The sequence below is a fragment of the Cadophora gregata genome, assembly GCF_030347475.1.
Source record: "Cadophora gregata isolate MNR1 chromosome Unknown scaffold_1, whole genome shotgun sequence".
Lineage (NCBI taxonomy): Eukaryota > Fungi > Ascomycota > Leotiomycetes > Helotiales > Ploettnerulaceae > Cadophora > Cadophora gregata.
The window spans coordinates 90,589-117,810 of NW_026695924.1; the positions used below are offsets into that span (position 1 = coordinate 90,589).

The 27,222-nt window shown below is 44.9% G+C and overlaps 7 protein-coding genes across 7 annotated transcripts; 2 read left to right on the forward strand and 5 right to left on the reverse strand.

Moving 5' to 3' along the window:
- Window positions 1-182: 182 nt before the first annotated feature.
- On the reverse strand, window positions 183-2,896 carry ONS95_000023 (uncharacterized protein). Its single transcript, XM_058493160.1, has 7 exons — window positions 2,441-2,896; window positions 1,524-2,383; window positions 1,214-1,475; window positions 732-1,165; window positions 506-680; window positions 410-455; window positions 183-358 (listed from the first exon to the last, which is right to left on the reverse strand). The coding sequence occupies exons 2-7, from the start codon at window positions 2,064-2,066 to the stop codon at window positions 286-288; spliced, it is 1,533 nt and encodes a 510-aa protein (XP_058363360.1). The 5' UTR covers window positions 2,067-2,383; window positions 2,441-2,896; the 3' UTR covers window positions 183-285.
- A 1,690-nt stretch (window positions 2,897-4,586) lies between these two features.
- On the reverse strand, window positions 4,587-6,241 carry ONS95_000024 (uncharacterized protein). The gene is made up of 5 exons (XM_058493161.1): window positions 6,132-6,241; window positions 5,760-6,017; window positions 4,925-5,665; window positions 4,671-4,863; window positions 4,587-4,611 (listed from the first exon to the last, which is right to left on the reverse strand). The coding sequence occupies exons 1-4, from the start codon at window positions 6,160-6,162 to the stop codon at window positions 4,796-4,798; spliced, it is 1,098 nt and encodes a 365-aa protein (XP_058363361.1). The 5' UTR covers window positions 6,163-6,241; the 3' UTR covers window positions 4,587-4,611; window positions 4,671-4,795.
- Window positions 6,242-6,381: 140 nt separating this feature from the next.
- Window positions 6,382-7,941, forward strand: HIS2 (histidinolphosphatase). Its single transcript, XM_058493162.1, has 2 exons — window positions 6,382-6,615; window positions 6,671-7,941. The coding sequence occupies exons 1-2, from the start codon at window positions 6,454-6,456 to the stop codon at window positions 7,418-7,420; spliced, it is 912 nt and encodes a 303-aa protein (XP_058363362.1). The 5' UTR covers window positions 6,382-6,453; the 3' UTR covers window positions 7,421-7,941.
- Window positions 7,942-8,791: 850 nt separating this feature from the next.
- ONS95_000026 (uncharacterized protein) lies at window positions 8,792-9,611 on the forward strand (the record flags this gene model as incomplete). The annotated part of the gene is made up of 2 exons (XM_058493163.1): window positions 8,792-9,290; window positions 9,403-9,611. The coding sequence occupies 2 exons, from the start codon at window positions 8,792-8,794 to the stop codon at window positions 9,609-9,611; spliced, it is 708 nt and encodes a 235-aa protein (XP_058363363.1).
- A 707-nt stretch (window positions 9,612-10,318) lies between these two features.
- On the reverse strand, window positions 10,319-12,336 carry ONS95_000027 (uncharacterized protein; the record flags this gene model as incomplete). The annotated part of the gene is made up of 2 exons (XM_058493164.1): window positions 10,319-11,481; window positions 11,532-12,336. 2 exons carry the CDS (start codon window positions 12,334-12,336, stop codon window positions 10,319-10,321), a joined length of 1,968 nt encoding a protein of 655 aa, XP_058363364.1.
- An 861-nt stretch (window positions 12,337-13,197) lies between these two features.
- ONS95_000028 (uncharacterized protein) lies at window positions 13,198-14,635 on the reverse strand (the record flags this gene model as incomplete). Its single annotated transcript, XM_058493165.1, has 3 exons — window positions 13,198-13,687; window positions 13,734-14,194; window positions 14,243-14,635. 3 exons carry the CDS (start codon window positions 14,633-14,635, stop codon window positions 13,198-13,200), a joined length of 1,344 nt encoding a protein of 447 aa, XP_058363365.1.
- Window positions 14,636-15,476: 841 nt separating this feature from the next.
- On the reverse strand, window positions 15,477-20,896 carry ONS95_000029 (uncharacterized protein; the record flags this gene model as incomplete). Its single annotated transcript, XM_058493166.1, has 31 exons — window positions 15,477-15,594; window positions 15,643-15,757; window positions 15,810-16,057; window positions 16,111-16,150; window positions 16,231-16,278; window positions 16,333-16,384; window positions 16,458-16,695; window positions 16,751-17,058; window positions 17,114-17,144; window positions 17,208-17,373; window positions 17,420-17,439; window positions 17,499-17,535; window positions 17,591-17,719; window positions 17,788-17,896; window positions 17,958-17,992; window positions 18,049-18,084; window positions 18,147-18,206; window positions 18,356-18,378; window positions 18,461-18,589; window positions 18,661-18,781; window positions 18,881-18,926; window positions 18,982-19,226; window positions 19,319-19,350; window positions 19,409-19,625; window positions 19,684-19,769; window positions 19,843-19,952; window positions 20,060-20,133; window positions 20,205-20,245; window positions 20,328-20,469; window positions 20,548-20,764; window positions 20,819-20,896. 31 exons carry the CDS (start codon window positions 20,894-20,896, stop codon window positions 15,477-15,479), a joined length of 3,351 nt encoding a protein of 1,116 aa, XP_058363366.1.
- Between the last annotated feature and the right edge of the window lie 6,326 nt (window positions 20,897-27,222).

Genomic DNA, 27,222 nt, shown 5'->3' on the forward strand with positions numbered 1-27,222 from the left:
CCAATCCTGATGTTGTCATCGGTTTGTGGAAATTTTGACGTTGAGGGCTTGACATTCGAGTGATAAATGTTTCCCGTATAGAAAGTGGAAAGCAAGCGACACGTACATCTGAACTCACATCAGCGAAGGGAAGGAACTGGATGGATGACGACAGAGAGGCATTGACAGATAATCTATCTCGCTTTCAGAAGTGGATTATGTTACGAGCTTCTGATCTGAATTTAGGCTACAGTACTGAGAGATATATATACGTGTGCGATAACGCCTTTGACAGCTCTGATCTGCTCACGGCAGGTTCATGTAATATTTTAACATCTTGGGATAATTCGGTGTTCCAAGACCAGTTACTGGGTCCCAGCTAGAAACTCATCAGCACAATCCGAAGACACTTTGGAGGGATGAGAAGTACCCGGGCACTGCAGAAAATCCTGATGTTTCACACCCAGGGTTGGTTCCTGTAGAGCATCAGTACCTGCCAAGCACGAGAACAACACACTTCACTCACCATTCACAATATCATTGAACATTGATGGGTTAGCATATAAGCTAGGATTCAAGAAGCCGATGGGACTTTTGTCTGTATTGATCCGTTCCTCATTGATACGATTGATCACAGCCGCGAAGATGGGTGTGCTTGCTGAGGTTCCGCCCGATAACGTGAAGTTACCACCATTGTAAACCTACATGGCTGCTCAGTGAAGATCTCTAGCAAAGCGAGTATTGTTACTTACAGCAATATTGTCACCGTTCGCAGCCACATCTGGGATACCTCTACCGATTCGATTGTATATTCCACCAGTGTTTCCAGCGAGGGCAGCAATATCAGGCAAAGTGAAAATGTTGCTCGTATCAGGGCTCAGTGCAGAGTAATACTTGTATGGTGGGTTGTGCTTCTGAAAAAATGTCGCAACAGCTGAAGCTTGATATTTCGGGATGGGATAAATGTTGCTGAAGCCACCCCCAGAAGAGAAGTTGACCGAGTATGGATGGCCGGCAGGATCATAAACTGCACTTTCTGGATTCGGATCTGTTACCTTGGAGCCTGGATAGACTTTGGTTCCTCCGACTGAAGTTACGTATGGACAGGTTCCTGGCCATGTGGGGTTGAAGACGTTCAATTTGGGTCCGAGACAACCAGTTGGGCCGTCGATGTCTCCGGGGTAATCTGTATCTCATCAATTCTGTGGTACTGCCAAAGGGACGATGAACTGACTTGAAACACCAGAATCTCCTGATGCATACAAGAAGGAGACTCCCTGAAGTCCCAATTTCATGTACTCAAGACATTGACGCTTCTGGTAGGAGATCGGCAAGTCTGACTCTTGTCCTCCATATGAAAGTGAAATCACATTGGTGGGTTTGTACACCCCGCAAATCAGTTGACCCTGCCAACCTCCGATGCGATTATCAGGGTATGCTTGATCCAGCTTTGGATCATTGCCGGTCTCATTGTACGCTGAAAAAGTACAGTAGGACTAGAATGTCAGCAAGTGTTCAGCAATTCGTCCACACTTGGAACTCACCCCATCGAGAGCATCGAGGAAGGTATTGAAACCATATGTGTAAGTATCGAGTTGGTCTGCTTGAACAATGAAGTCATCAACTTGGTACAATGTGATCGTTTGAGGATAGACGATAGGATAAGCAAGCTGGAGATCAAGATCGACTTCTCCACCGGCTTCAAAAAGATCTTCCGTCGCTTGCTGCCCTCCATCGATGTTGGCTGCGACCGGATGGGTTCCTTTTGGAATGTAACTCGTGAAGTTGGTGAAGAAAGAATCAAGGTCCGTCTGGGTGTAGAATTGTAATTCGGACTCAAAGATACCCAACGAGTTCTTTCGGCTCCTAAGCTTAGCCTTTGGAATTTGGTAGAGAGCAGCGACACATGCTGGGGTTATCGCAATATCGCAAGTGCTCAGATCATCAGGTTTCGGACGGTGCCATGCTTCAGCCTTCAATAAATTGTGGATTATCCTCTTGTCAAGTCCATCCCGAGCAAGCGCAGCATCCCTCTTCGCCAGAAGCGCATTCTTCTGTGAATTGTGAGATTCGACAGGAGCGAGCATCCGGATACCCGGGGTAATGTAATCGATGTGGTGCCGAATATGTGCTGGTACATGATATTGATCACATGCTGGGAGAATTCCCCCGGTCTTCGCATCCTCGTACTCGTGATACTTGGTGAGAAGAAGATTCTCGGCTTCTTCAGCGGTTGCATAAAATGCGAACCATCCTTTGTTCTCTGAGTGAGATATCCTCACAGATGGTATGCCGCTGTCCACCAACCATTCCCGAACAGCTCGTTCGGTCTCGTCCGAAGGTCGAAAGGCATCAATCACCTCCTCGGAGGTCCAGTGCTTTCCGAAATTGGGCGACACAGGGTCTGAACTTCGAAGTGTTAGAAAGAACAAAAAATCAGGGAATCGAACAAGCAACTCACACGTCCATCAAATGCTCATACCCTATATCTAGATTGGATTGCGCCAGACCAATTCGCATGGGCAAAAGCTTGTGAGGCGGTACTCAATCTTTTTTGGCCCATCTCGGATGCAAGGTGTTTCGTTTCTCGTGTATCTCATGATGAGATGGTATCACCACTGCACTCAGTGCTGAAGCACAGGCAAGAGCTGACAGAACAGTTCTTAGCAACGCCATCGTCGCCATGATTGTTTCTCCAAGATCAAATCGAGTAAAACAGGAAACTGGGCACTCACTGTGGTATTTGTACCTGTCAGATTCATTTTACCATGCAGACTCGGAAGTGATCCACAAAATTGAGGCGTTGGTTCAGCGAATGTTGGATCTAGTAGGTCATACTGATGCACAAATCACCGAAGATCTCCATAGAGACAAGCTTTAGGAAGGTAGTACGCCAAGATACCCCAGAAGCTTGTTTATCCAAGCCTTTAGCCGCACCAGGAACTATGCTTCCCTTCGACGTCGAGCGTCATTGGTGCTCTGTAACAAGACTGTAATTTGTTGAGGGGTGCAAGGTTACATCTTGAGCTTCCTATTCTAGTTAGGCAAATGCAGTCGTGCATTTGCTGCAGTGTTTTTACCAATCCGTATCAGCAAAGACTTGCCGAATCATCAGGAGCCGTGGGTGGTGTATTCAAACGAGTATCACCACTCCCTGCGCAGTCTCTGAATGACAGCATGAGTCTCCCCGAAGCTTTTACTTAGGCGCAGTCAAAATATGCTGGTTCTTGCAGTTGGCACATCGCAATGATCGCCCTTTCACAAGTTGTCACTAGCGACACGTAGTCTCAAGTTCAATCAGCCCGGGGGTACATTATCATTCATTGAGATAACTCGTCTGGAAGTTGTGATTTTCCAAATTCAACATCCACATGATAGTCTCTCGCTTCTGGTCTATCTTTTACAGCGCCTAAAGCTGCATGACTTTGACCAATTTCTCCTTCGATGCCCCCTTTAGCATTGCTTCTCTCCAACCCACTCCATTGCCGCAATAATACGTGCATGTATCGATGAGAAAGTCCTCGTACCTATTGTTGGTTCCAGACCATTGGAGCGGAAACATGATTAAACCCTATTTAGCTTGAAGTCGCTCTTGACAATCCGGGCAAGTATTTTTGAGGCCAGATACTTTGTACTGTGGCGGGCCACGACCCGTACACCCACACAACAAGAGAGGTAGCAAATTAAGGCACAAGGAGTACTTTAATACAAAGAAGCGGATTGAACAAATCTCGAGATATCACATATCTGAAGTACGTGATTTATCAAATAAGAGGCAGAGAAGAGAATGGATTAGATAGAGTCTCTCTAAAAAGCGTGGTTATTGTGATAATCTTCGATAGTGTTCTTGATGTAAAGGAGTGACAGTTTAGAACCTCTAAGTACCACCGCCCTGCTGCACCGGTAACGTGACCCTCCCTTCACTACCTTACGCTGCCAAAAAGTAAATTGGTATTCTTCAAAGCCTAGAAATGATATTGAATAGTGGAAAGAAGCGGGCACTAAAAATGGTAGTTTGCATAATTTCGGTGATGTCGGTCCCATTCTAGTCGGACAAAATGACATCACATCATGCCCCACTCGCCCCAGTGAAAACTTACGACTGGCGACTGTAATGGGAAACTATAAAAAACTACTGGATAAACATATATCAGTGATTTGAGACCAAGCTGGTAACCACTTCGCTTCGAGGTGCTACGTGACTCGTTCAGGAAAAGCGATCTCAATGGGTAGGCACTCTTGAAAGAAAATGCCCTGGCCATAAATTAAGAATAAGCGAATCTCGTAGCGTGGAAGTTGGTTCTTTATCTTATTTTTCTTGATCTCTTAATAGGTCAGAAATGGAAGCCAAAGCATATCGTCCTGCCTGGCAACTCATCCAGGCCCCCTCCAAGAATAGCAACCCAGATCTCTAGGATCGCCTTCCAGGCTACCTTCAAAATTGTAAGATTCTGAAACTTCGTCTTTAGCACTGTAAGGAAACTGAGAGCGCCCATAGAAAAGCTTCAAGCAGCTGCCAGGGTATATATCTTGAATTCCAGGGCTATCTCCCCTAATACCGTTCAGCGTGTAGTACCCCTTCTCATTTGTTCTAGTGATCTTGTAAAGGCGCATCAACCTAAGCCTAGGGTTCTGTCAGAGCTCTTATCAGTCTCCTAAGAACTGTTATGCCTAAGAACAAGGTCTTTTACTTGCAATAAGCGCTGTCAAATGTTGTGGCTTTAGTTAAAGATATCTTGCTTTTAGAATCTATAGCTTTTATACTACAGCATGTGTTTTTTTGATCTCTCCTATCATATGGATCAATACTGTTAACTCATATATACCCTTTAAGAACTGCTGCCTCAGCGTTTAGTATCGAACTTCCTGCTGCACCAATAACAGCTATCCAAACAGTAAGCGATAGTACTAAAAGTTAAACAATCAAACCAAGAGAAGTACTCACTATTATGACTTAGAGCAACAAACTTTAAATCAAAGATCCCACTCTCATCTTCTCTTACCCTCCCCACACTAACTGTATACCCATTGCTTGTATTCCTATCCAATCTTGGCTGAGGCCTATCCAGCTCCTCCATAACTAAAATCGCCGGCTCAGGCGCAGACGGACAGCCAAGCTTACTAGCCTCACTAACGTACTCCCTCATCGCTTTTCTCACTTGCTCAGCTGTCGGTCTTGCCCCATCTCTATTCTTAAACCTTAGCGACACACAAGCCATATGCCCGTCTAGCACCGCGACCCTATTGCAAGCTGCTGAGATCTTCAGGTCCGATTGGTCGCTAAATCCAGTCACATCGGCATTCACACTCCCTAATATCTTCTGTGCTTCTGTCTCTAGCTTGTCTTCCTCCCCAGAGATGAATGGGACGACATTGTCCAAGATATCCATGCTAGAGACCCCAGGATACCCCGCGCCAGATACAGCCTGCATAGTAACGACGCTGACTTGGTCAACTGGTCCGAACGCTTTTTGGATCGCAGCAAACGGGATTACTATGCCGATGACAGCACAGTTAGAGTTGCAGACCAGAAAACCCTTCTTTAGGTTGTAGTGTTTCCGCTGGTGAGGGATAACGTCGAAGTGAGGGAGGTTAACGGTTGGTACGACAAGGGGGACAAGAGGGGAGCGTCGGTAGTTCTTTGCGTTAGAGAAGACCGCTAGTTCTGCTCTAAGGAATTCCATCTCTGTTCAGGGGGAAGAAAGAAGAGATTAGTACCATGTAAGCTTCATCTCAAATGCTAGTATGAAAGCACTTTGAAATCTAGAGGGCAAACATACCAATATCCCCCGCAACATCAGCATCCAACCCACTGAAGACAATATCACAATCCTTAAACTCGCTCGCCTTACACTCCTTGACCACCAATTCCGCGACGTGCTTGCCCATAGGGAATGCCTGCTTCCACTTCACGGCATCCTTGTACTTCTTGCCTGCAGATCTCGACGAAGCGCCGACGGCATGAAGAACGAAGTGTGGGTGTTGTGCAAGGAGGAGGATGAAGCGCTGGCCGACGGAGCCTGTGCAGCCTAGTACACCTGTGGTTCATTATGTTAGCTATCTTTATCTGAATCGAAGGGAGGGGCAAAATCAAGTGAAATGGCGGGGTAATTTCCAGTGTAGATATAGTAACAAAAGTGGAACAGACATACCGCATTTCTTAGTAGGGAATTCAAGTGCCATGATTGACACTGTACAGCTTGAATTAAGTGATTAAGAGAGGTTATTTGCGATAGAGAGCGAGACAGTTTGCGTCAACAGATCCCCAAATGTTAGAGTCACAGCTGCCCTTGAGAATTTTTATAGTCACCCCGCCTACCCACGTGACTCGGTAGGGGAGCTTAGGTAATGTGCCGTCATAGTTGTCCCGTTTCCGTTTCCACCTACAGTTCAAGAGTTCTTGTTCTATCCTTCGTTTCGTTTTAAATTTTGATCGGTTTCGTCCTCACACCAGCAACAAGAACGCAAGTCAAGATGGCTTTCTCTATGCACAGTCATTCTGGGCAATTCTGTCCTGGCCATGCAAAAGATAGCTTAGAAGAGGTTATCCAAACTGCCATTTCCAGAGGCATGCAGACTTTCGCTCTAACTGAGCACATGCCACGACTCTCGGATGAAGATCGGTATCCAGAAGAAGTGAGTCTTTTCTTTGTCCTCCCTTTTACGACAGGGCATCTAATAGACTTTCTAGATCGCAGCTGGTGACAGCGTCTCTGTTCTCCTTCCCCGTCACGAGTCTTTCCTTATTGAAGCACAACGCCTACGTGCTAAATACGCTTCTCAGATCACTATCTTGATTGGGTTTGAAGGAGAATGGATTCGTCCTTCTTACGGGCCATTTATCAAAGAACTAGCCTCCAATCCTATTATTGACTATTTCATCGGCTCGGTCCATCATGTCCACACTGTTCCTATCGACTACGATGTACCCTTCTATACCAAAGCTCGAGATATCGCGGGAGGAACTGACGAGCGACTGTTTGAGGACTATTTCGACTTGCAGTATGAGATGTTAGTTGAATTGAAGCCAAGAGTCGTAGGTCATTTCGATCTCATTCGCTTGTTGAGCTCTAAACCGAATGCAAGTTTGAAGGAGATCAAGGGTGTTTGGGAGCGTGTTGTTAGGAATCTGAAAGTTGTAGTTGAGCAGGGTGGACTTCTAGAGATCAACTCGAGTGGACTGAGGAAGGGTCTTGAGGAACCGTATCCGATACGATGTATCTGTGAAGAGTTCTTAAGATTAGGGGGACAGTTGACACTAAGTGATGATAGTCATGGCATTGTACAGGTGGGTACTAATTTTGAGAGAGCAATTGCTTACCTAGAGAGCCTAGGAGTAGAAGAAGTTTTCACATTGCAAAGGAAAGATACTTCTGGGACAAGCGAGGTTAGCGTGAAATGCGTGGCTTTAAAGAGTGTCAAGGAAAGTTTTAAGCTATAGAGGATTTAAACTTAGAATAGACTAGACTTGGAGTGTTGGTCCGCAGACCCTTTTAAGGGAGATATAGGGGGCACCATCAGCTGATGGTGTTTGTTTACATCATCAAGCTCAGTATCACTATTCCACAACCATGCTCTCTCGTCAACCTCATTACAGAAATCTGTCCCGTCTCTTCCACAATGCCAACCTCTGCAGCAGATCCATTGTATACTTGCTCTTCTGACTACTGGTATTCTGACAGCATCATTTCACTACCGCCATCGTCAAATTCTCATAGTTTGAGGCCGAGATCTTCAGACTCTGACAATCGACATGAGCGAGGCATCGTCAAGAATTGTCGTGAAACCGTAGAGCTGGGATAGTCCTAGTCAGCAATAGCAGGTAGAATACTCGGGCATGAATGTATTGTAACGCCTATTAGGTCTCGAGCTTGGGACGCCAGTTCATTATGTGATGTCCAAATTGACAATACAAAAGCTGTGATGCAGAGGAGAACAAGCAAGTGGGATATTTACTGTCACGTGAGCAGCTGCAAGATCGGAAATAGGTCCAAGGGCATCTGAAGTTATTCGAATATTCGTTTCAACACGGAATGATCTGCGCATCAGATGTTTATCAATCCATATTTTCTCCACCGTTCGTCTCGCTTAATGTGACCTCACGGCGTCGAGACCGCGAGGCTGAAACGTGCACGATTTCAATGACTGCCTACGCCGAAAATTTCTTTCCAAATTCCTCTTGAAGCCTCTTTCCGCTGAATATTCTTCTGGACTAAGTTGCGTCGTCACTACGGGTGAAAAGCAAGATCCAGCTTGCCCAATGTTTTGCCACTTCAGATGAAAAAGTCCCTCATCGAGATCTGAGGGCCACCTGCGAGCTTCAAAAACATGATGCATCAGACGTCTCGAAACAGGTCCAGGCCGTGCACTCCCAGTGAATCAATCCACTCATGCACCTCAGCGATAACTCCAAGTTCTCACTGCCGGGATGAATCAAGGATGATCCCAAGCAAGTGGATTGCGATGCTTGGAACGATGTGACGATGGTGCTCAGAAAGTACCCCTCAGCCAGTCGAGACTTTAAATCCTCGCGAGTCAGCCCCTCAGAGAGCAAAGTACCAGAGACACAGGGGCGCGCTTGTGATCCGATCCTTCTGACCTGATACTCGCCATTTGCGCCGAGAGCAGCAAATTGGACACAGTTGTGCCTTTGTAGAAGGGGTTGTCAACTCCTGTAAAATCCACCTCGGCCCCTACGCACAGCCAGCCAATGTAACCACCAGCTGCGCGACGACGAACGAACAGACAGACCAGACCGCCCAACCACCCACGAGAATAACCTTATAACCGCTGAGGATGGAATAAAAGATCGATGTCCCTGACACGAATCCCTTTACAACAAGTGTTCCGCAGCCGGCAGAAAAGCTCATCAGTGTCGTCTCGCGACTCCACGATCAGTATCTCATCAAATTCATCAGTCTCTACAGCAGAAGAGAAAGTCTCCCTATTTTCGAATCCACCCAATCTTAACACGAAAGTTCTACCACCCGTACCAACAAAGCAGCAGAGTCGGACAAGCACTCCATTTACGTTCGCGCAGTTTGCGGGTGGGTTTGCGGGTATGTCGTCTTCGGGCTCGCCACCGACGATGAGGGGTACGAGGACCCCGCAGATGCTGGAGTACGAACGGCAGGCTGAAGAAAGAGCGAGAGAAATGGCGCAAATTGAAGAGGATCGGGCGAGGATGCAGGAGGAGATGGATAAGATGACCAGAGAGCAGGAGAGGATTGCGCAAGAGGAGTACGAGATGAGGCAGTATTACGAGGCAGAAGCGCTGAGACATGCGGAGGAAATGAGGCTGCATAAAGAGGGTGAGTTTCTTCCCCTTAAAAATCATATACTCCCATATACTTCTTTCGAGGTTTCGAGATCAGCCGATAAATTAGGAGGGAAAACATTTCGGATGTGTGCTGACAATCATAGTAGAAGTGCGCCGACACCAAGAGCGAATCCGGGATCACGAACGTCGGATACGCGACCACGAAGCCAGCGCCGAAGCATTCGCAAAAGTAATCGTAATGCCAGCAAAGGGAGGTCGACAGGTATCATTCATGTCGCCTGGATCACGAAATGGAAATGGAAGTGGGAATGGGATAGGAAATGGGGCACCAAACGGAATGAATGGAGTTTGAAGAGAACCGTCATAACGAATGTTGGAAGTTGAGTCGGGGCCAAATGCCGGGAAGAAATTCTGGGCTCACAATTTCATGGAGCTCGTGAGCAGGCGAAGTCCGGAGTTTATGTTGATGATGCCCTGGGAAGGCTGAAGCTGGGATTCGCAAACAAGGGTCTGGAACCTGGACATCAATAATAGTCCGCGACAAGAAATTCGCTGCTGGATCACGAGAAGTCTGATCCCAAGGGGGGCTGCCCAGAGACAAAGTCCGACGAGGCACGATACAATACTCATATTAAAGTAATTGTGAGTCTTGAAGCACCAAGTTCCTGAACTTCAATACTAACCATCTGCAGAGTAACGAAGGGATGAAAAAGTCGAAGGAGATTTATGATACTGTAACACTATATAATTTTTACGAACGCATGTATGAGTAAGGTTACGCCGAAATCTAATAAGCATTTTTCAGGCGGAGATGATCAGATTCAAAAATCTGTTTCCAACAACCAGACATGGGTGGATGCACCGAGTATGAATTTTCAAAATATTGCAGACTACGTGTGGTTGTAAGTGGTCGTATATTGGAGGTTTGAAAGCCAAGGGGATATAAGGACTATGTACAATGCTCAAGACAAATCCAAAAATGTACGCTTCAAACCAAAACGCCTGCCCAGGATGCATCTATGCTAGAACTCCGTAGACACCACATTTTTGACATGATATTCAAACCTCCTCTTTCGACACATCACCCTTTTCCTTCCTCGCCTTCGCCTTTTCAGCTTCCTGCAGCGCTTTCGCTTCACTCCGTCCATTCTTCTCCATCTCCTTCGCTTCCCTCCTATGTCTCTCCTCCTCACCCAGCCCAGTCTTGACAGTCTGGTGCTCCTTACTCAACACGTTATTCCCAATGAAAGCCGTGATAACCAATCCCGCGGCCGCGAGAGCCACGTACATGATCCACATAGTCCTCAAACTCTCGTGGAAAGCCTGTCGAGCAACTCCTCGCTGTGCGGGAGGAAGCTGAGCCACGATACCGACGCTTGCGCCTGCTGAGCCGCCGGAGAGTGCTTTTGCTGTCTCGGGACCGAGGGCTGCGACAAGAGCCGGGAAACGCTTTTGCATCTCGTTTTGGAAGATTACACCGCCAATGACGACGGAGATAGATGTGGAGAGATTGCGTGTGAAACCGAATGTTGCTGTAGCTGTTGCGATGTCCTTGGGTGCAATCATAGTCTGTAAAGCCAGCAGAGGAGACTGGAAGTTGGGACCAATACCGATACCAGCAACGATCTGATAGAGGATAATTTTCGTCCAGTTGCGACCATTTGGGAGGTTAATATAAAGACCGTATCCGAGAAGCATGGTAGCCATCCCGAACCAGATCGGGGGAAGATATTTCCCGGTCTTCTTGATGAAGACGCCTGTCAATCCTGACGTGAGGGACAATGCCATGACGAACGGGAGGAGATAGACACCGGAAAGAAGAGGCGTAGCTCCTAGCACCGCTTGGAAGTATAGAGGTGCGTAGTAGTTGCCTGCAATGAAAACAGCGCCGTGGAAGAAACAGACACCAAGCGATGCAATGTTGGATCTGTGTTTGAAGATTCGAAGGGGCATGACTGGATATCGCGCGAACTTCCACTCGTTCAGAACAAAGAGTCCACTAACAACGATACCGAAGACGATCAGACAGATCACAGTTGCCGAGCTCCATGGATATGTGACGCCTCCGAATTCGAGTCCGAGGAGAAGCATGAGTGTTCCTCCCACGATCGTGAGCGAGCCTGCCCAGTCCACTGCTTTGAGACCTTCCCATACCGGAGTTCGAGGATTATGTAGATGCAGAAAGAAGAACAGGAGTATCGAGACGGTCCCTGTGATGGGTACTACGTGGTGTTAGTATGTACTCTTTGCAATTACACGTCGCGCAACTTACAATTGATGTAAAAACACCATCTCCACGAAACCTTTTCTGTAAATACACCCCCAAGAATTGGCCCAACGGCACTGGCAAATGCCCACACCATACCAATGATTCCGTAGTATGCCCCTCTCGCACGCATGCTAAACAGATCCGTGATGCAGATATTCACTAGGATAATCAATCCACCACCGCCAATTCCTTGTATGGCCCGCGCAGTGATCAACATCCCAATGCTAACACTCACAGCTGCCAGCAGACTCCCAACGAAGAACACACCAGATGCCACAAGCAGGACTGGTTTGCGCCCCCAGATATCTGAGAATTTCCCCCATGATGGAACGGACGCCGCGTTCGCAAGCAGGTATGCGGATCCAATCCAAGTGTATCCTGCATTTGACTGGAAGTATTCGCTGATTGTAGGTAGCGCGGTAGTGATGATGGTAGTATCGAGAGCAGCCAGGAAGACTGATGCGCAGAGTGAGAGGACGATTATGGTTGTCTGGAGTTTCGTTCTCGTGTCTTCTGGATTGGTATTCGTGGAGTGGGGGGGATGCTGTTGTTCAGAGACTACATTGTCGCTTGTTGGAGGAGGCGATTCGGGACCGACTGTTGTTGAGCCTTCAATGCTGGTATTGGAGTTGCTCGTGGTATTTTGGATGTTCTTCGAGGATAGGGATAGGGATGTTTGGTCGTTTTCGTGCTTGTGATGCGTGTCACCACTTTCAGTTGTCGCACTTGTCCCCGCGCCAATGATTCCTCCTGCCTCGGCCTTGGTTTCGGCTTCGGCTTCGGCTTCGTTCCGCATCTCTTTATCCATGATTTGTACAGTCGCACAATATCCAGCGTACTACCAGTCTCGAGTTCGAATGCTATGAATTATTCATGTCGAATGTATTCGGATGCGAATGCGGCCAAGTCTCTGGCCTTTAAGTGAAAAGGAGTGAGTCAAGATGCAAGAGTTGATAGGAATGGTCAAGAAGATCTACGAAGGGTAGACATCATCGCAGGGGAATTACACTAGCATATTTCTTCTATTACGTTACGAGAGCGGGACGGAAAAGCGGCACCTGGGACTATTTACACCAATGACCGGCTTCAAAGCAAGGCTTGTTCCTGAAATGTACAGGGATTGAAAAGCTGTCACCGGATTTTAAAGAAGAGTCGGCTCCGAGGCGTGAGATTTTCGGCCGGGTTTTGGCATACATTTGGTTCCGAAGTGGTCGGAACCAAAACATTCGAACCCATCCGAACATATAGATACCTTTCTGGCGCCTTATAGCCATATCACAACACAATTTTGAAGGAGAAACGTCTCGGATTTGGTTATTTTGAGGTTCTTTTGTTCGGTGTGAGTAATTATTCCCCTAGCTTGCGTGCTTCGGATGGAGACTTCCAGCATGAGTAAGTTGATGAAAAGCCACAGTTGACCCGATTACGGGGTTGGCGGCGGCGGGTTCAGAAGCCAAGAAACCTCCAGCATGGCGGGGTACGGTTCACGGCGGGGGACGAAAGCAAATAGATAACAGGTTGTAGTTGGCACTCTCGAATAAGACAGCCCCAGGATCTGTGAATACAAATATCCCAATCAAACTTTTAAATACCACTACTCAAATATGCGGGACAAAGTTGATTTCACCAATAGATTTCACGATTCTTGCCGGACAAAGTTGCCTCCTTTTCATGTTAGCGAATCTCGCTTGTCTCTCTCATCCCCTTCCCAGTCAACAAAAGAACTTTCCGGTTTGTGAATTCTCACAACCCAGAGGAACCAATCTTCAACAGCCAGCAAGTTCAAGAGAATTTCATTCCCCCACCATGCCACACCACACACCACAGCGCCAGCAACAGCATCCAGGATGAAGTGATTGGCTGTGGCAATAATTGCCACGAGAATGAGAGCCGGGTAAAGATTACCGAGAAGGATACAACCCAACCGTTGCCAAGACGGAATTCTAACAGTCCGAATGAAGTTTGGATGAGCTTTTGTAAGATGTGGAAGCGTCGATGAGGTAGATGGCGTGTCATCCAGAGGAATGGTCATGATTGTGACGCCGATGAGAAGAGAATATCCAAAGTGGAGAGATGGCATAGCTGCGAACTTGTTTGTAAAGCGATTATCGGTCCAGATTGAACCTTCTCCTCCAGGTCCGTGGACTGTGTCAACAAAACTTTCCGAGTCAGCAAGTGGCCTGCACTGAAAATAGACAAACATACCCGTAACTTCTTGCCAGTTTGCCAGCTGCATCAGGTGTGGTATCTGCACTCAGGAGACGCGGTGGCATACATGGCCAAACAGTGAACAAAATAAATGCTAACAAATTACACAGTGCCATGGTACGTCGTCTGGCCTCATACAGCCTCGGCCCAGCAGGTGTTCCTCCTGTCTGTGTAAGAATCGTAGTTTTCGGCCTTTCATCAATCCGATTCTTGGTATTGGTGTAGTAGAATAGCCAAACAAGAAAGGCAATGGATCCAGGGATATGTATGAATGAGTATATCCGATTGATCCAAGTCATCATGAATTCATTCCGCATGAAGAATTCCTGAATCGGAAGTTCAAAGAAAATACGTAACTTCTCCTCGGCGGCGATGACTTGCAAAGCGTGTTTCCGAGCAGCGAACACAGTACCCTCGACGATCCATACTGCCGTAGCTGCTCGACCAAGTTGATATACCTGAATTGTCAGCTGAGACCCAGTGCAATTTAGCGAGTTGCATCTCACCCAATATATCAAAGCCCAGTACCAACACTCAACCAGAAATGGAAATCTCTCAAGCAGACGACTTAAGAAATACCCCTTGAAGCGGCGCGTATTTGGGGTTGTAACTTCCTTTCTCCGTCCTAGAACATTGACTGTTCTTGTTCGATATTTCGGCTCCTGAGTGGGTAGAAGTGAAGGAGAACTGGACCTGTGATCTCCCTCTTCATCCTGAACACCAAAAGTCTCCCTGGACGACCGAACCAGCCCAAATCCAGACTCTACATCATCCGAGATCCTCCTCAGATGCGTAGGTCTCCTGCTCCGGCCAGGATTGAAGTCTCGATTGATCCAAGTACCTCCGAACAGAAGCACGATAACTACAAGAGGTTCTGCCACTGCACCGATTCCACCCATTTTTTTTAATCTCAATCGATAAGATCTCTGCAATCTTACATGGAATTATCTGGACGCGGGGGGGATAAGCATTTAAGAAGGTCGGAGAGCTGAGGTAATAAGCGCCATCATGGCACCACCATGGCACCATGTGACGGCCGTGAAGGAAATAGAATGCCGAAAATCCCGAGCATATTATGCATTGATGCAGTTTTGTATCCTCATATCCAATAAACATCTACGGTCGAGGAACTAAAAGGACGGACGGTACTTTCGTACAGATAGACGGTATAGAAAGTTTAAATTTCATCCCTGTCGTGTGCAAATCGGCAACCAAAGAAGGACTATCTTTTTATCTGATTCGATAAGCATCTACGACTATTGAGCTTCCAAGGCAATATCCCAGCTCAGTGATCGCATGACTACAAGTCAGGAAAAGTTAAGCATGAGCTATTGCTGTGTTCGGAAGGCCCGGAGTTTGCTCCTGGTTCTTGGGCGGGGCTAGCTTGTTGACTCCCACTCGGTAAAGACGAAGTGGATTACCGAGCAAGATAGAAGGCGTAAGCGAATGCTTATGTTTTGTGATGGGAAAGATGATTTGTCCATGACTCAAGGCGCGTGCTCTTGAACGATACTGCAATAGACGGCTGCGGCAAGAGGTCCGATCGGACTTTCAGTGTATTTGCTTAGCTCACAGTGGAGAAATCTCCTGGAGGTATTAATAGCCAATTATCTATTTAATTGTCTCGCAAGAAGACCGCACGACTTCAAGCTATCTACTTGCAACAAGGATATTGTGCATACACCATTCTCCCGTCTTACCATCTGTACCATACACGCCCAAAAACTAAAAGGTGTCGACTTAGCCCGGAGTCGACGTGATTCCTGCGCATGCGGTCTTGATATCGAACTTCGACAAAGTCGTAACGTCCTTGAGTGTTTTTCCAAATCTGTCAGGGTTGTTTATGCAGTAGCACCAACTACACTAGTCAGCAGAGATACACAACTAAATCTCAGAATAGACTTACCTTGGAGCATACGATGTTCCCCATCCCGGTTCGTTCAGGACGCCTACCATGCTCTTGACGGTTTTCTTGGCCGAGATATTGAGTGGGAATTCACAGATAGGGATGTTCCAGATACCTAGGAAGTCATCATCGGCTGTTGCCAATCTGCATCAATTAGGTGGGCTTACCAGGGTACTTGTAGGACAAAGAGTCATGGCCGAATTCATCCCACAGTGCGAAAACGTGCTTGTCATCAGGTTGGTAATTGAAACCTCCACCGGCTCCGTTGTTGTTGTAGAACGATTCGATACTTCCTGCAAGAATATCTTGGGTGTTGAACTTCTTGGTAGAGGATCCAGGCTTCAGGTCGTCCCATCCTGGTGGGTTCCGGCAAAGAGAGACAGGTTCGAGCAGTTTCCCAGGATCGACGAATGCGCTGAAACATCTGGTTAGTATGTCGGTGCGGATATATGAGGTAGAGATTCTTACCTTTGGAAATAACATCCTTTTCCGTACTTTGACTCATAATCTGGCAATTGAATGGTTAGCACCATGCGCCTTTCGTGTGTATGTGCAGATACAATTGTGGAATTCAATGGCTCAGCTTACATTTCAAACCAGCATTGTTGTTACCAGCCTCAACCGTAGTACTATCAACTGTAAACATGTCAGAGATTGCATGAAACATGGAGTTTAAAAGAGTATGTTTACATTCGGCCTTTGTCATTGGTATGCAGAAGATATAGACATTCTGCTTTTTCCACTATTCAATCGCACTGTCAGTATTTCCATAGCTAGTGTGGCGAGAACCAATGATTAATCAGATGAAGACTTACTGCTGCATTGACAAGACTGGCTTGGATCATATTCGCGAAGTAATCGTCGATTTCGGTGGCTTTGAACATCGTCAATTTGGTATCGGTATTGAGGATCGGGATTTGCTTGGAAACAAGCCAGTATCCGTCATCGAAAATCCTGGTTGTGGCAATCCCCTCTGCATGACCATCACTGATAAACCCGGTGTTGGCAGTGTCGATACCCGTTGACATGGTCGAGACGAAGTCTCTGGCGGTACTAATACTAGTCAGACGATTGTTCTTATGATAAGGCATCGCGGTCTACAACTTACTTCTCTAGGGTGATCAGATTTTGAACTGTAGCATCTGAGTCTTTCATGGTCAATGTGATTCCGACGACCGAAGAACTGACGGCAGAAGCTGCATTAGCAGCCGCTACAGCTCCCCAAACACCTAGGAAAGGACCTGCTGCGGTGGCAATAATAGTCATGGCGCCAGCAACACCAAATAAAATCTCTTTGAGAAGCAGATTCTTCCATGCGTCGCTATCGTCAAAGAAGAAAGTGTCTTCCAATTGGCTCTTCAACGCTGCGAAGGCTGTCCAACTCTTGAAGACTGAGTTGTAGAGAATATTGAATCCCTGCGACCATCAGTGTTCATGTATCTCGAGTCGGAGGAATCAGACATGTACTTACGATGTTCAAATTCGCGCAGGACAGCAGAACCCTAGATTCGTTTAGACAATGTTCCCCAAGTTTCGGAGCATCAAGGCGGAAAGGTGAAACTTACAAATATGCCCATCCAGAGCCAGATTCGTACTGGGCTGGCCCCATGTCATTGCAGTTTGGGCGAGAGCATGGGGCATCTGTTCGGCAAGTCATTTGCTCTCCAATACCCAAAGGTCTCGCCAAGTCCTTGCAATAATCGGTTGTATACGCGTTTGCGCTCCACCATTCTGTGAATTGTCAGGAATACTTCGCTTCAAAAGGGGAAAGTCTTACGTGAAAGCTCTGTCGTGGCACTATGATATGTCAGTGACTGTAACAAACAATTCACAGTGAGATATGCAATGGAACTTACTCGACTTGATCCCACATATCGCGACTGAGGGTAGTTTCTGGTAATGTCAACATAAGACTCGCATCTTCGAAGGTAAAGCCGAAGGTACATACTTGATATATCATCACAGGATGACTCGGGACCCAAAGGCTTAGGGGTAAAGATTCCTCCCTGACCACCTTGAGCAACCTTGCAGGCTTCAGCGGGGCAATATCCATAAGAACAGGAAAATTGACACAGCCCTGTCATATGTCAGAGATTGTCCCTATATATGGTAGGACAAGCGGATATGGGATGAGAAGCTACACACCGTTGTACAGTCGTCCATCGAGATCATCAGCTGCCGAGGCAGTGAGCGGTGTGAATGCAGGGAAGGCATTCAGAGCTCCGGTAGCAAGACATTTACACGAAGCCATGGGCTAATGTTCACGTTAGCGAAGTTTCTCGCTCAGTCTGCCAGTAATTCGGTGCTCAACATACACAGTTGCCGTAATTACAGGCGAATTCGCAAAGACCTGTATTTTATGTTAGCTGATGATGGAAAACCATTGGAGACTAGGATGAGACATACCTTTAATGTTTCCACTGCCAGTGCCTTTGATGCACACTAGAACACATAGCTGAGTTAGCAATCACGAATAGCTACATGGAAGTCCATGGATATCGTACCGGGCGGTGCAAACTCGGAGACGGTAGGCACGATTAGAGGCTGTTTTGTAGTACTGCAGGCTAAACAGTATATTAGTAGACATTCATTGTGGACCTAAGGGTAAGAAGCTGAGGCGTTTTTGGACGTCGTCTGGATTGTGGCTTCGCCAATCAAACCTGAGCATCGTTTTGGGCTATCAAGGTGTGTAAATCCTAAGGATGACACTTACCTCCTGTAGGGCAATAGCCGTAACTGGCAAACTTTTAGTATATTCATCATCTCGTGTGAGGGGAATCGAGAGAATCAAGTGGATCATAAGTAGTGAGGTACTTACTTGCAAGCATAGCGACACAGTCCACTGTAAGCCTCGCTCAAGCCGGCAGCAGGAAAGCCCGGTGTTCCAGTTTCCTTTGGTAGCGTGGCTTGTTTTCCTAATGCTAGACAGACACATGCCTCTGGGGGGCTAAAATGAGCATATTAGCAGTGTTCGAATAGGCGAGAAGGAATGCAGAGAAGGAAAGGGGGTGAACATACCAGTAGCCATATTGACATGTAAATGCGCACAATCCAGCAAAGTTATTGGCGCCAGTTCCCTTTACACAAACTTGCTCGGAACGCTTGCGTGGCGGTGTGGCAGAGATTGAAGAGGCTGACACTGGATTTGTTGTTAGTAATTGTCTAGCAGACTTCAAATATTGAAGACATCGGTCTGGAATCCTGTGTTGATGTTTATAGTAAGCGAGAATAAACATACTGGCAGATCCAACCCATGCGTTGTAATTGGCGATTCCATTTGTACACTGCAACATGTCAGTCAATTTGTTTACTGCTTTCTTGAATGGTGGTTCCACTTACGCCTGTGGTAATCGATCGTCCATTGACGATAGCAATCGTCGCACCGTTTCTTTTGATGGTCACAACGACAGCACCAGTGCGGCCCCCGAATGGAACGCTCCCATGATACACACCAACGTTACCATCAGGGACTGTGGACCATTTCGCTGCAACGCTTGCACCTCCGATAGTCACGGTCACGTCTGCTGGAGATCCAAGCAAGGCAGAGAAGAAAATCTCATCAGCCAGAACCTCGCTTGGCGCAACTGTAAACTGTCAGTGGTTGATAATTACAAGAAAACAACAGCCCTTCAGTTCCTGAGAATGCGCTTATAGAGGCAGTCGGTAAATAACCTACATTCGAGTTGTATCTGACTGGCAGTATTGGCACTGTTTTCTGAAGTCAGCAGGCTGCAGACCGAAGGACTGGATAGAGTCAATTTCTTACCTTGTCCCACCAGTTCCACATGCATCTTTTGGATTGATTCGGTACCATGTTTGCAGGCCTTCTTTTGTGACTGTTGCTGTGCCAGTCTTGTACAACGTGATAAGGTATGGAAGGAATGCTCTCCATCCATCATGAGGCATATCAGTTGCATAATTGTACGGTGCTTTGCCTGTGGTAAAGGCTCCCATAGCTTCAGGCCGTAGTGGTCCAATGTAATCTGGAGGTTCAAGTCAGTACTCGCTGAGTTGGTAGAGTGGTGTTTGAGTATATCTCACGTGATTCTGGGTAGTCGTTCCACGAGATAATTTCAACGAACTCTGGCTTGAGCCAGTTGACTTCGTTCCAACGATCGAACCAGAGACTATTGTGATGTTGGTAAATACGTTCGGTTTGGAACAACAATCGCAATTCCATCGAAACTGGGCAATACATACTGATCACTACGCCAGAGCCAATTTTTACCTCCGTAGAATGGTACGTTCGTGTAGAACCAAGGCGACACAGGCATCATGTAGGGTAAGCCACCCAGGAAATGGGTATACGACTAGATGGAAGAATCCGAGTTAGCCTCAGAATCTATTTAAAGAATAAACTTGTTGTTGACATCGATCAACTCCAGACTTTCGGAGACTTAGCTGATGCTCAACTTACCGAGTCAGTGTATGTGTCCATATCATGATTTCCCCAAGGCCAAGCTGCCCAAGAAAAGAGTCCATCAGCAGTACCTGTGCACGAAACTGTTAGTCACAGTCCATCCAATGTTCCAGAGCGCCCTCAACGGGGAGGAATAAATTACCTCTTCCTACCGCTTCTTTTGCGCCAAGTGATGACCAGTCCCTATATTTCAGATCAGTCACTGCTCTTGATTTCGGAGCTCGGCAAATAAAACAGGTAGCCGATGGAGATGAAAACTGCTTACGGCATGAAGAAGCAACCTGTCTGGGCTTTGATGACACTCCAGTCGAGTGCATTGCCAGGACCTTCGAACGTAGAAACAAATGGCTTTCCATTATACTTGTAGTAATACTTGGTAGGTCCATACTCTTTCAACATATCAATAACTGCGATTAGAAATTCTCGTCAGCGTGCATGTACTTCGTCGCATCGCCGAGACAATGACCTTGGTAATATGGACGTACCAGTTTGCTTCGGGAACGCTCCATTTCCAGCATAGTCAAAGGAAAAGAACCATGGAAATTGTTGCCCTGATGCGGCTTGGAGCATGTTTGACATTTGGCCCAACGAAACTTTCTCGTTGTAGGCGATGTTCATTGCAAATGCATCGATGCCTGCCTCTTTGGCATATTTCATCTCGAATGCCCACGTATCGGCAGTGTAGTTCTGGGCATTACTCATCTAGATTCCGTCAGTTTCATGGCATGCTTTTTTTACTGAGTCTGTAACTGGTACCATAAAGTGAGCGAAAACAGCGGCGGATTCCGCCAATGAAGCTCCTAGCCCGAAGGCCAGGGCAAGCGATATCTTCATCTTTGTCAAGTCGATAACGAGGCCGTCGACTGTCGCAGAGCACGTAGATTCTCAAGGGGCTATTGTCGACAGGAAAGTCACCCTGGAGTTCAAATGTGCCCAATTTGAATGGGAAGAGAGGCTTATAAGTTGATGTGTTCATGGATTGGAGATCTTGGCACAAACTAACTGTGCCTCTGGTACGCACATGCCAGTTGAACTAGCATATTGCTGCTGGACGATACCACCTGCCTATATTGGCAATTTCTCATGTCTTGCCAGGGTTATGGTGGAAATATAAATTATTTTCTTATGTCTCAAAGAAGAATCTGACAGATGTTTCACCATTATGGAGCTCTCTTTCCCATACTGCTGCTCGAGACTGCGGATAGTGGGGAGTTGAAGAAATGCAAGTGGTTCAGTGCCTGCACCGAAGTGGACGGCCGCTTTGAATCCAGTGAGAGCGCTCTATGTACTGATAAGACCTAAGAAGAAAAATCGCACCCAAGACGCGGGTCCTTTTACAAGAACGGTCGTTCTGTGAGGTTCGCCAACAAAAAAGGTACGATGAATTTCGTACGAGGTGTCCAGGAGAAGCAGGCGTCCGTTTCCTGCAAGATCAGTCTGGCCATCAAGGATGATACTGACATTAAGATTTGGAGACCCTGTCTAAGCCGATGGTACATGACTTGTCGAGCATCATCCGATCTTACCACGAGGCTTACACCATGTGCGATAGATAATTCAGGGGCCGGTTGGGTGCCGAGATATGCAGTGCCCAGAAATATACTGCCAAGAAAGGCTATATCGATCTTAAGCTCGCTTACGATGGTCAGAGTGGAGTCTTGTATGTCGCACTGATTACCTTAAATCGACCAGCCCCCACATTCGGGAGATGTTCATCGCGTCGGAGTACACATCTAAAAAGCGCTTGGTCAACGCACTTGTTCCTTACACCCCAGCGACTGCCGGTCCAGATCATATTTTTATATACCCATGTCGGCAGTAGGCAACAGAGATAAGAATTTAGTGCAAAGAAGTGGTTACTGTTTTTGGATTGACACCTCTTCATAGTTGCCGACTTCGACCCCCTCTTATTTTACCTAATCGAAGGCTTTGATGCTGTCCATGAAGCAATATCGGTACGATCTCTGCATTGGTAGTAGCTTGTACAAAATAATGTGTAAGCCAGGATCTTCATCTGGCGGACACTAAGCACTATACCATATTCGCTACTTTATGCCGAGCTCAGATGACAGCGCTTCTTTCCGACGTTAGTTTCTAACACTGAACAACTGCAACGCATGATCTTTGCCGCTTATTTTAGCGACTCAAGCGACCTCTTGCCTTAGGAGTCTTTGTTCAGCCGATCACCAGTAGTAGCCGCATAAGTGCAAAATCGACACGGGAGACTTCTTCATAAGTTATTTCTATCAACAAAACCCTATAATTGGAACAATTAATTGAACAGATTTTTCCGAATCACTATCCAGTCAAGAAAACTACATCCCACATGTACTAGGCTGATGCTTTGCTAAATTCGTTCCAAGCTTCCCATTCAACATTATGGCGAAGTGTTGTACGTCGCACCTGGAATGTGACAAGCTCCATCAACCCCTCATTCCCATCCACAAACCGAACAACCTGAGCACCAGCGGCAAATCTCGCAATTTTTCCCACCCTTACTCTCCGTAGTGTCATACTGTGGCCACTCCCCCATTAACTTGGGATCCTTCCTTCACGAAATCCAAAAAGTAACTGTTGCATCTTCTCCGAAGTCTGGACTTCCAGCTCCGGAACCTCCAGGCGTGATGGGATACGTTCCGAACAGCATATAAAAATCCGAGTAGTGATAAGCGCTCAGCCAAGGAGGCGGTGCACTGTTGCTGAAGTTACCGGCCCATTCGTAGCGGTAGGTGGGGAGGGGTTGACTTTGTCGCGGATCACGCTCGTGTTGTATGCTGCGCAGACTGTGTTGAGGGATCGAGTAAGGATGCTTGCTTCTGAGGGACCGGTTGTGTAGTTGTTTATTGGGTATGGGACAAGAGCTGATACTTCGCGGGCTGTGGTGCCGATGGTCTTGGGGATATGAGCGATTTTTTAGGTCAGGTATCTTTCATTGTCGTTGGAGAAAACATATTTCTCATCGATTAAGTCCCGTCAGTGTATTACACTCTGAAGCATGTGGCAACTTACTCTGTCTCGTGAAGGATATCGCTGGTTGTGCTGCATTCACCAACGTCAAGTTATCCTGAATGTGACGGCGGGCACAACGAAGATTTATTGGTAGCTACAATACAAAGTAGAAAAGACAGCGAGAGGAAGAGGTTTCTAACGAGCCTCAAGTATAAGTAGAAGAGATGCAGCCGCTGGCGAACTAGGCTAGTCCTAGGTTCGTCGTATGACTCCCCACCTAAGTGTCCTCGACGCCTAAGTTCGTAGGTAGCTTTACGACGTCAGCCTTGCCCAGGTGATTAGTCTATCACAATTCAAGATTAATTATATTATCTATCATAATTAGAATACCCTATGTTATATCTAATACTAGCTACCCAGATATATAATCCTAGCTTATTCGAGCTTTCTATTCCTTATATAAGAGTTCCCTAGTTAAAAAAGAAAAAAAAAATCGAGAATATCTATCTTTACTTAAAATAATAATCTAGCTGCTAGAAGTGTGATCTTAATCTTTATTTCTAAGATAGTTAGTTTATTATACGCTATAACTCCTTACTTAATTCTATGACTACTAGTACTATAAAGGCAGGACGTCACGTGGAGTACTGCCTTATATACTAATTAATAGAATATAAAGATAAAGGTTATCTCTTAAGAATTTAAAGCTATAGAAGAGAGAGAAGCTTAAAGGCTCTTAAAGCTATATACTCTAGAAAAGAAGCTAGCTAAGATATTTCTTAAAGGGGACAGCTATAGCTATAGCTAAGCTAGCTAAGGGCAAAAGGGAGGTCTTTATACTCTATATATTACGCGGTATTATATTACCTTCCTATCTGAAAAAAGCTTATCCTTAAGCGTCTATTTAATTCCTTATTATTATCTAACTTATCGTAGTTATTAACACTATCTTCTTAAGCTTTTATCCACTTTAAGAGTTATCGTGTACTATAGGGAGGAGCTTTATATAGTATGAAAGTCTTAATTTATTAAGGTATTCTAGAGCTCCTTTATAAGGGGAAGCTCTAGGAGTTCTAGTTATATAAGTAGCCTCTGGTTAGCTAAAGCGCCTTAGGGAGTGCTTTAGGTACACTAAGTACATAATATACCCCCTTACTTAGCTTTATAATAGTAAGCGAAGCGATATAAATAGTATAGATAATACTACCTAAACTATAATAAGAGTTAATACTAACTAATAGCGTTAGGTCTTAAGCGCTTAGTAGCTTTAAGTATATTATGGTGGGGTAATATGGTTCTGGGTCGGAAGATAGTTGGCTTATTCTGTAAGGTTATATAGATAGGCGCGATAGCGCGTAACGAATATATTATCTTCTCTCTCCTACTCTTACTACTTATTTAGTTAGTAGTCCTCTATATCCTTACTTATTATATACTTTAATAGTACTACCTTACCTTTTTATATTAGTGATTAACACAGGGAGTTAGAAGTAAAGCAGAGGAATAGTTAGGATATAGCTAAGCTAGTAGTAAAGGTAGGAGTTAGAATTTTATCACTTAGTAACTTAGTTATAGTAATAGATAGATACATAGGAAATAGCTAGAAAAAAGGGGCTTAGGGAGCCCTTATTTAGCGGATAGGATATCAGGAAATAGCGGAATATAGGTAAAGAGAGCTAAGGAGGTATAGAAAGGAAAGTTATTATAATAGGTTTAGAAGACAAGGTTACTATAGTAATAGAGAAAGTTTATTTAAGGAAAACAAGTAGAGAATAGATAAATATAAAAAGAAAGCAAGTCTAATATAAAAAAGAGGCCTAAGGTAAGGTAAAAAAGGGATACGAGGAAAAGGGGTTAAGGAGATCAGAGTAGTTAAGGGAGCTAAGTCTAGAGGTTATAAGGAGTATAATTACTACGCTCTTACTAGTAACTCTAGTACTTTTAACTCTAGTAACGTTAGGTATATTATACCTTATAAGCGAGTATTAAAGGTTTAAATTATTTACTGAATTCCTTAATATAACTATATTTCTAGGAGATCCTAAGAACTAGAGAACACTAAGTATAGAGGAAAGTAATATAGTAGAATATATTTAAGTCCGGGAGGAAAGCTATTAAGAATTAAGGACTATGAATTCTAGGATAGCGGAAGTTAGGTATATTTTAGTTATACCGGCCCCGGGTATACTAGGCGCGTTATACTTTAAGGGAGCTAATATTATAGAGTTCTTAGAATAGTATACCGATTAGTGCGATAACGCCTAATTGAAGGATACGGACTAAATTAAACAGCTTCCCTGATATTATAATCTCACTATTAGTTAGTATATTAAGATATTACTAGAGTAGATAAGTAAGAATTAGGAAGAGCTAGTAGTCTCTCTTTTAGAGAAGTATAAGGATTAGGATACTTTTTAATAGATAAACTCCTAATTATTCCTTAAGGCTCTGAAGTTAAAACCGCGAACTATAGAAAGTGATATAAAGTAGTTTATTTAATAATTTATTATAATATTAGCTACCTTAGTAAAAAGGGGCTAGTTAGAAAATTATACTCGGGGAGTGTAGTTCTTAAACAGGCTACTAGGGGATATTCGTAGGAAGGTAATACGTAAGAATAAGGTTAATATTAATAAGCTAGGTATAATTAAGTTTAATAACTTAGTTAAGATAGCTACTAAGATTTATATATCTAATAAGATAGTCCGGGAGTTTTCTAATAGTCGCGTGAAATAAGAGGGCTTTAGTGAATTAGTAGATTCGCTTAGCTAAGTACCTGTTACCTTTAAAGTAGAGGGTTAGCTAGTTCCCCTTATTATTAGCTTAAAGACTATATTTATAGAAGTAGTAGAGGAGATAACTTAGGTATTTAACGCGCTAGCGCTAGCTACGAGAGTGTCACGGGCTCTATAGGCACCTAGGGGAAGATCGGGATTTAGCCCGCTTAGCGAGGGAAATTAGTTAGGAACCTATCTAGTAGGACTTAGTAGTTAAGTTAATCTATCTAGACTATCACAAGGGGCTTACTCGGGCTAACCCCGGCGTCCGAATAACTCGCTAATTAAAGTATATATAGTAGGTACTTATAAGGATCACTAGAACTAATATTTCTACTATTTAGAAAATAGGTATTTCCATAGGGACTACCTAGACTTCCTAATAGATATAGAAAAGGGGCTTATATATAATTATTAGGGCTAAATATATTATAGATACGCGAGTAGCGGGGGGCAGTTAGTCAGGTAGTGTAGGAGGGTCCTAGTAATAGAGAGTATATAAGCTAGTTAGAGAGGAACCTCGATATAAGGAACCGGTAAAGGATAAGCTAGAGGGAGTAGTTTAATAGTATAGCTAATATAAGTGCTATAGTACCCTATAAATAAAGCTAAACTCGTAAAGGTAATAGTAGCAGGGGTAGTAACTTAGGATAAGTCAGATATTAAAAAAGATAAGGGGGACTAAGAAGCTATAGGAATATTAAGGGCTAAAAGTAAAAAACTAAAGAGCAGAAAGAATAATAAATAAGTAAACCTTAGGAAAGTATTAAAAAGGCGAGTTAAGAAAGAAAAGGACTTAGTAGCTTTAAAAGTTCTATAACTTAGAAAGTAGAAGTAGAAGGATCTAATTAAAGGGGTATTAAGGGAGGGAATATAATAAGAAGAGATTATTAAAGAAATAGAGATAAATAAGGAGTAAACTAAGAAGTTAAAGAAAGTTAGTCCTAGAGTTACTAAGAAGGTAAAGTAGTACCTAGATATCCTAAAGTAGGGGGCGTAGCCTCTAGAGCTATTAAATAAGGTCCTAGATAATAAACTAAAGGGTATTACTAGTAAGGAAGTACTCGCGTACTCTAAGCTCTTATAAAAACTACTTTTTAAAAATATAGCTATAGCGAAGTTACCTTAGACCTCTAAAGGGGGAGTTAAGAGTAATTAAACTAACTTAGTATTAATAAAGTTAGTAAGGGTAAAGGAGATATCAGAGGACTCCTAAGTCTTAGTAATTAGGAGCTCGAAAGTTAGAGTCCAACTAAGCTCTCTGACTATAATAGCGCTTATTAATTACGGATCGAAAGCTAATCTAATAACTTCTATAATTACCTTAAAAGCTAGGCTCCTTATTTAACTTAACCCTAATCTTAGAATAATAAGCTACTTAAGAGAGCAGGAGAAGTTTAAAGGGTTATATAAGGGAGTTACTATAGAGATCAG

Coding starts and splice junctions, on each gene's coding strand:
- ONS95_000023 (XM_058493160.1), bottom strand. CDS start 2,066: ATGCTCGCTCCTGTCGAATCTCACAATTCACAGAAGAATGCGCTTCTG. Junction 1,166..1,213: donor AGGAGATTCTGGTGTTTCAA/GTCAGTTCATCG, acceptor GATGAGATACAG/ATTACCCCGGAGACATCGAC. Junction 456..505: donor GTTCAATGATATTGTGAATG/GTGAGTGAAGTG, acceptor GATGCTCTACAG/GAACCAACCCTGGGTGTGAA.
- ONS95_000024 (XM_058493161.1), bottom strand. CDS start 6,162: ATGGCACTTGAATTCCCTACTAAGAAATGCG. Junction 5,666..5,759: donor TGATGTTGCGGGGGATATTG/GTATGTTTGCCC, acceptor CCCCCTGAACAG/AGATGGAATTCCTTAGAGCA. Junction 4,864..4,924: donor TGTTGCTCTAAGTCATAATA/GTGAGTACTTCT, acceptor CTGTTTGGATAG/CTGTTATTGGTGCAGCAGGA.
- HIS2 (XM_058493162.1), top strand. CDS start 6,454: ATGGCTTTCTCTATGCACAGTCATTCTGGGCAATTCTGTCCTGGCCAT. Junction 6,616..6,670: donor AAGATCGGTATCCAGAAGAA/GTGAGTCTTTTC, acceptor TAGACTTTCTAG/ATCGCAGCTGGTGACAGCGT.